The 7,593-nt window shown below is 62.0% G+C and overlaps 2 protein-coding genes across 2 annotated transcripts; one reads left to right on the forward strand and one right to left on the reverse strand.

The window, feature by feature from the left end:
- Positions 1-491: 491 nt before the first annotated feature.
- LOC123255922 (transmembrane protein 238-like) lies at positions 492-2,727 on the forward strand (the record flags this gene model as incomplete). Its single annotated transcript, XM_044684636.1, is given in 3 exon segments — positions 492-646; positions 648-1,193; positions 2,069-2,727. Coding segments are annotated over 2 exon segments (689 nt in total), but the record flags the coding sequence as incomplete, so codon positions are not given.
- A 1,920-nt stretch (positions 2,728-4,647) lies between these two features.
- Positions 4,648-6,187, reverse strand: TMEM190 (transmembrane protein 190). The gene is given in 5 exon segments (XM_044684637.1): positions 4,648-4,963; positions 5,261-5,345; positions 5,594-5,719; positions 6,001-6,036; positions 6,115-6,187. Coding segments are annotated over 5 exon segments (636 nt in total).
- Between the last annotated feature and the right edge of the window lie 1,406 nt (positions 6,188-7,593).

Raw genomic sequence — 7,593 nt, forward strand, 5'->3', positions numbered from 1 at the left:
CAGGAAGGGTGGGGGCTGTCAGTGCTGGGCCTCTCCGGGTCCAGAGAGAGGTCAGCCGGCCCGGTCTAAGGGACTGATGGAGGGGGATGGACAGCAGCCCCCCACAGCTTCCCGTGTCTGAGGGGCCCCTGCTGCTGTGGACAGAGCCCTGGGACCCTCCCTGCCCCCTCAGGGCGTCGGGGGCGGCAGCCCTCCCAGCGCCTCTGTTCTCCAGGAGGAGCCGGCTGGGCTCTGGGGATCTCCAAGTATCTAGCGGGCTCCGATAGTCCTTGGCGGAATGAGCCCAGCCTTCCCTTTCGCCCAGAGGTGTAGAAGGCCGGGTCCTCAGGCCTTGCAAGAACTGCAGCAGAGTCTTGGGTGTGAATCCCGCCCCTACCTCTAGAGGACACGCGCCTTTCCGGGCGTCACTGAATCCCTTTGGCCTTCCCTCTCAGATGGGGGGTCCCAGGCGGGTTCTTGGCGGCTTCCCTGTAGCCCACTCTGGGCCTCAGGCTCTTCCTGGGTACAAGGAGGGGCCTCTGGACCTGGGGTTCCCCCTGCACTGCAGCTCTGCCCAGCCCCCTCCGATTCCAGGGCTCCCTCCTCCCCTAACCCCGCCTCTTGGGGCTCTCACCCCGGAACCTGTCTGACCGGTTCCCTTGGGGCTCCCCCGCCCCTCGCAGCCAGCCTGGGCCATGGCAGCCGCCTCCTCTTCCTCCTCCCCGTGCCCCGGGCCTCCATCGGGGGCCGCAGGCCCTCTGGCTCCCGCTGCCCGGCCATCGGCCGCCTCTTCGGGCCTGGGCCGCTGCCGGATGGCCCTGCTGCTGGCTGTGGGCCTAGATGTGGCCGGAATGGTGGCCCTGCTGACGGGCGTCTTCGCGCACCTACAGGTGCAGGGCCGGGACTTCGGGGACCTGCTCATCTACACGGGCGCCCTCATGGTCTTCCTCAGCCTGCTGGGCTGGATCTTCTGGTACACCGGCAACATCGAGATCTCCCGCCAGGAGCTCGAGAGGGACTACGGCCGCAGGCCCAGCACCCTGGCCCGCCTGGCCCGCAAGCTCTCCAGGCGCTGGTCCTCCCAGCCCAGCCCAGGCTCCCGAGGCAGGGCTCGGGGCACCCCCAAGCGCCAGCCCCAGCCCTCCCGCAGGGTACGCCTGCAGCTGGGCCCTCTGGAGGCCTCGGGAGCCGGGATGGAGTGAGGAGAGGCCCAGGTGAGGAGCAGCGCCCCCTCTTCTCTCCCCAGTATTCCAGGGGTAGCCCTCAGTGCCGGCCCCAGTGAGAGCCCCACTCAGCACCTACTATGCGCAGGGCCCTCTCCCCGCCCTTCCTTCCTCTCCTCCCCCCTCTTTGGTCCTTCTCCTGCCCTTTGTCCTCCCTGTTGGGCCAGCCTCTCCTCCTGCTCCCTTTTCAGGACTTGGAATAATCCTCGTTCTGGCCTCCCCAGGACTGGCAGCCTCACTGCCTCAAAGGCAGCCTTTGCCCCTCTTGGAGAGCTTCCGGAACAGCTGGGTGGCTCAGTGGAGGGAGAGCGTGGAGGTCCTGGGTTCCAATCCTGGCTGACCCTGGGCAGGTCCCTCAGCCCCATGGCCTAGCCCTTGCTGCCCTTCTGCCTTGGAACCCACGGCGGAGGGGCGGGCTTGAAAAAAGAGAAAGGCTCCTTCCCGGCCTGATCCCAAAGCATGGCTCCAAGTGGACAGAGGCCCTTCCACAACTCCCCTCCCGACCTGCGGCCATTCTCCCAGTCTCGGTGCCATCGGCAGGCTCTAGGCAGCCCGTTTTACTACTGTGCACACTGCAGACTCGTGTTGGACTGGCAGTCCACTAAGACCTCCAGATCTCTCCTAGATAATGGTTTGCCCTTGCCAGGGAGAGGAGGGGCATGGGTGGCTTCCCCCAGCTGAGGAGGCTGGAAGCCCAGCGGTTGGGGGTTGGTGAGTTGGCCCACATAGAAGGTAGCTGCTGAGATTCCTCCTGGGACCCCATTCCCTGCCCTCGGCCGTCTCCTCCCTAACATCCTAGCTCCCCCCCCCCCCACGGTGTCCCCATCCTCTCATTTCTTCTCCGTGTCCTTTTCTTCCCTGTCCAGGGCTTGGCACGGAGTAGGTGCCGAATCAAAGGGGCTCCCTCCTCACCTTCTTGGAGGAGAGCCTGGGGCAGCTCCGATGTTCTCTCTCCAGCCTCACCGGGATGGCGCGGCAGAGCCAGACAAGAGCCCCTTTCCCCTCCAGTGAGGGGCTTCCCTGCTCCCACCTCCTCCCTCCTCCCCCATCAGCGACCTCCGGATAAACACTCCCACCTTGACCACACTTCCATGTTTGTATCTTTGGACACCTTTAGGGATCTGCGGGACTGTGGGGGGGACGGTCTTGCCAACTCTGTAGCAGACAGTCCCAAGAGCTAGGTTGGGTTCCCCCCCACAACTGGACCCAGAGGGCCGGCCCTCCATCCCCTCCTCTCTTCTTCCCACTCAGGCTCCTGAGGGGGACTGGCTGGTAGACAGGGACCCTCTCCTCGTAACGGGAAGGGTAAAGCCAGCCGCGGCCCGATTTTCTCGTCCTTCAGGCATCCCCTTGCTGGAAGCAGTCTCCTTTACAGAATGCTCATGGCATAGTGGGGAGATAGCTGGATTTGGAAACCCAGGACTCAAGTTCGAATCCTGTCTCCGCCACCTTGTGTGTGACCTTAGACAAATCCCTTCCTTTTCTGGACTCTCCCCCCCCCATAGAAAATAAAGGGATTGAGATAATCACCCCCCCCCAGCTTTGAATCTGTTTTGGCGATCCCTGTTGTTACCCATAAAGGGGTGGGTGGATGCTAGACAACTGGAGGGGAACACCAAGGACCAGAGATTCTGACGTCGTTTGGAGAATGAACAGACCTGAGGGGCGACTAGGGACTCTGGCCCCAGAGGCTAAGAAGAGGGCAGGGGGGATGGCACGCCAGAGGGGCGCGGCTGTGCCCGAGGCCCTCAGAACTCCGGACTGAGGACGAGCGCCCAGATGGGGTCTCAGTAGGGCAAAAGTATCCAATGATCTGAGGCTGTCAAAGAGCACAAAGGAGGGGCAGTTTGTCAGCTTGTTTTTTTTCATTCAGCTTAGAATGTTCCTGCCCCCACTTGGGATTTTTTGGCAGACCCTGGAGTGGTCTCTCACTCACTTTACAGTTAAGGAAACTGAAGCAAACAGTGAAACGACTCACCCCAGAGTCAGTGTTAATAAGTGTCTGAGGCCAGATTGGAATTTGGGTCTCTAGGCCTGGTGCTCTCTATCAACTGTGACGGCTAATTCCCCCCAGCTAGCTCTCCTGGAGAGGTCCTGGGTTCAAATCTGGCCTCAGACACTTCCTAACTGAGTGAACCTGAGCAAGTCACTTCACCTCCATTGCTCAGCCCTCATCACTCTTCTGCCTTAGAACCAATACACAGTATAGATTCTAAGAGAGAAGGTAAGGGATAAAAATAAATTTCCTCCTCCGAAAAATGAGGGGTTTGGACTCGATGACCTCCTCCAGTGTCTCCTCCAGCTTCAGGCCTGGTGTCGGTGGCTCACATGAAATAACTCAGAGGAGCATCATGGCATAATGGACAAGGAGCTGCCCAAGATGGGAAGCCCAGCCACAAGACCTACCCGAGTGTGGCAGGCAGAGGCTTTGCAGGCCCAGCCTCTAAAGCTCTCAATGCCCTGGGCCGCTGTGGGGAGCTATGGAGATGCAGGCACCCACCTATGTCAGAAGGGGTTTCCTCGTGCCAAGAAAACCACAGGTTTAGTTCTGGAGGTTTTGGAGGGAGAAGGGAAAAAAAGACTATGATCTTAGTGGACCCCTGTAATTGCTCAGCAATCTTCATAAGGGGCTGGGAGGAGAACTCTGTGGACCAGAGATTCTGACATCACAGTTCTAAAATCATTAAAAGAGCTGAGGGGCTACAAGCCACAGAAATCAAGCAATCTTGGGTGGCACGAGAGAGGATTTGGTGTCCGGGACCAGGAAGCCGAAGGTCTTATTTGTATTTGGCCCTGATTCGACTGGCTCTTAAGCCATGTATTTTGCAATGGATGCTGCCTAGAACTCCGAACGCAGGAGTACGGAGGACCTGCGCAAGGCTCGGAGGAGGGCACATAGTAGCGATTTTCAGGAATTCAAAGGGATGTCATTGGAAGAAGGGTTAGCTGAATTCCATTTGGCCCCAAGGGGGAGAACCCAAGCGGTGGAGAAAAGTCCCAGAGACAGATTTTGGCTTCGGAAGAGAGGAACGGCCTGCCTCTGGAGGTGGTGAGCTCCCTGTCCCTAAAGTTTCACCCAAGAGCTGGATGACCACACAGGGGGATGCTCTAAAACTGACTCTCATTTAGGTGTGGGGCTGGCTGGACTAGACGTCTCTGAGGTCTCTTGGAACTCAGAAGGGTCCACTCAAGCTCAAGAGTCCTCAATCGGTGCCCTTGGCCTTCCCTCTGACCCTTTTGCCCCCGATCCCCGGGGGCGTCCCACCGGCCAGGAGACCATTCCCCAGAGCCCTGGGCCAAGGGAGGCCTGAACAGACTCTCCTACTGCCTCCATGTCCTTCCCGTACCTGCCCAGTGTAGAAGCTGGCTGCGCCGGGCCCACGGGTGGGCACAGACCCACACCGGGTGAGGCCAAAAACCAAAGCAAGGGTGGCTTTAATCAAGGCTATATTTCTCTTGGGCCACGGCGACCCTCATCTCAATCCTCCTCTTCTTCCTCCTCCCTCTTCTTTTCTTCCTCTTCCTGGTCCTCCGACATATCTTCCGTTTCTTCCGAGGTCTCCGTGGTGGCGTCGTCGTCGTCGTCGTAGGTCACCTGTCCGGAGCTCCCTCTGCCCTGCGCTAGGAGAGGAGACTGCTCCTTCTTCTTCAGGGAAAAGGTACTACTGGTGCTCTTCCTCCCGGAGGCTTTGAATTTCCTGAAATAGCTGAGGCGGGCGGGCATCTTCATATTCTTGTATAGGCCCCGGCGTTTGGCCCACCTGCACGAGGACACACACGAGCCATCGGGCACTTAGTCAGGCGGCCATCAGCGATGGCCCCCGTGGCTACGGCCCTTCAGAACGCCCAGATGAGGCCACAGAGAGAGGCTCGCGGGAGGATCGGAGGGCGGGCGCGCCACGGGGAGGGACCCAGAAGGGCACTCGGAGGCCACCGAGAGTCATGGAATGAACCTCAGCCTGGCCGGGCCGGAGGAAACCCTAGACACGAGGTCCCCGTCTCGGTCTGTGTGGCGCCCGCCTCTGGGCTCCGCCCGCCCCCCAAATCCGGGCCCTCACCAGAAGAAACAGGCGAGAAAGATGAGCATGAGCAGGCCGATACACGTTAAGCTCAAGGTCCAGAGGTGTTTCTTTCGCATGTTCTCTGGAGACGAGAAGGCAGGCGGGCAGAGGTGCCAGACCCAGCCGCCTGGGGCCCCTCAGCCCCAACCACGTCCAGGCTCCCAGCCCGCCTACTGGGGCCCCTTTCGGGACCCAGGCCTTCTCTCTCCCACGGCTCCCCAGCCATCTGGCCTCCTCAAGGAGCCAGCCGGTCCAGCGGGGGCCCCGGAAGATGGGGCTTTCCAGGCTCCCGGGTCCAGGCCACGGCACCCCTAGAATAGCTTCACTCACCGTCCAGCCTCTGGTGGTAGCAGATCCCTTCCTGATAACAGCAATGCAGCCGAAGACACAGGGTGGGGTCCTCGATGGCCGCCTGGCCCCCACAGGCCTCCCTGTCCCACATATTCCCTCGGCAGCCTATTGGGGGGGATGGGGACAAATATCCTCCCACAGGGATCCGGGGGCCGAGCCCCAGCACCTCCCTCAGGGAGCCCAGCACCTTCTGGGAATCCCTCTCTCCAGTCCTAGTTGGAACGGAGTAACCGAGCGGCCCAGGCCTCTAGCCTCCTGCTTTCTGGAGGTCCTCGGTGAGTGGATCCCCAGCCCGCTCCTCCCTCAGGGACCCAGGCCAGGTGCTGTACACAGCCTTCTCCCTCAGGGACCCAGGGCTGCTGTCCTCCAGTCCTCATGCAACTCACTCCGTGGGTAGAAGAAATTTTGGATTCCACTCCTATCTGGAAGAGAAGAGGGGAGCCCCGTTTGGGAGGAGGCAGCGTCCGGAGCCTCCTCGTCTCCGGCCTCTCCCTCGGGGCCCCCCTTCCCCTCACCAGCTCTTCCCATCACCACCAGCAGAAGGCTGAGGGCGGGAATGGCAGCAGAGACCATGATACCCCCAGGATCCCCTAGCTTGGGCTCCTCCTCCTCCCCTGACCTCTGGGGGTCTCTGGGAAGCCTCCCTTTGTGGTAACCCGAGCAACTAGCCTCGCCCCACCCCCCCCCCCCCCCCAAGAATCTAGAACCCCAGCGCCAGCGTGACCACGGTGGGTCTCTCCGCGACTGCCAGGGTCCTCAAGGATGGGGCCGAGGAGCCCAGCCCCCTCCAATTCTGCACTGCCGCCCTTCTCTCCCTGGGAGCTCCGCTCCGGGCGGCCGCCTGGTCGCCGCGCTCCGGCCTGCGTGCTCCCTCCCGCCTCTTGGAACCTCTGGCTCCCTTCTAGGTTCTGTCCGGGGCAGCGGCGGGAGCCACCTCGCCACCCGTGGCCTTGTCTGGAGGGTGGGAGCTTTGGGGCTGGGAGGGACCTGACTGAGCAGCATTTACCAGATGGGGAAACTGAGGCCAGAGGAAGCCAAGGGGTTTGACCGGGGCAGTCGGAGGCGACAGACTCCAGGTCCCTCCCCGTATCCGTTACTGCATTCTCCTGAACGAGCTGGCTGGCAGCTCCTGAGAGAATGGAAGCTCCCGGAGGGCAGGGGCTGCTGGGAAATGCCCGGAAGCTAGCCCGGAGTCTGGACGGTGCCCGAGAGGCTGGCTAGAATCTGGAGAAGAGGTGGTGTCGGGGCAGGGACACAGTGTAGACGAGGTGCCCAGCCTCAGAGGGGCTCAAGGGCGGGCGAGGGGAGCCGGGATCCCTTGGGGAAGAGGGGGCTGGGGCGTCAGCATGCCTGGGCCCCCAAGGGAGAAGCAGGCTGGGGAATTCCCATTTCTGGGTCCCCTTGGGACCCTGGGGGGGCAGACAGCAGGGCTCGGACGGGGGAGGACTCCAGGAGACACCTGGCCTTATTCAGCACCCATGGGGGGGGGGAGGCTGGCGGTAACTGCCCCCCACAGTAAACATGTGGGCTCAGGGGCCAGAATCTCCGTCAGAGATGACACAGGGCAGGTCGGAGGGGGCCGGGGGGGGGGGTCATTGGTCAGGCTGGGAAAAAGCTAAGACCTAGCCTCAGCTGCGGCCGCCCCGCTTCCTGTGTCAACATCATCCAGGGCCAACTTCCCATTCCTGGGATTCTTCTCAGATCAATGAGGGGGTGGGGGGCTGAGGGCGGGCTCCCTGTGGGGCTGGGCCCTCCGTCACTGCCCCACACCACTAATGACAGGCTGCCGGCCGTCACCCTCTCCTGGGCCCAGACGGCCCCCCGCAGCCTCGGCCGGCAGACACCACGGCCACCACCGGCCGCCTGCTGAGCTGAGCTCACAGCCCACCCCACCTAGGGAGCCCCCAGACCACCGGCCCGCCCGCCCTGCCCACCTTCCTGCCTCCCCCACTCTCTGGGTTTCCCTGGCTGGCCCTGCT

The sequence above is a fragment of the Gracilinanus agilis genome, unplaced genomic scaffold, assembly GCF_016433145.1.
Source record: "Gracilinanus agilis isolate LMUSP501 unplaced genomic scaffold, AgileGrace unplaced_scaffold54108, whole genome shotgun sequence".
NCBI lineage: Eukaryota > Metazoa > Chordata > Mammalia > Didelphimorphia > Didelphidae > Gracilinanus > Gracilinanus agilis.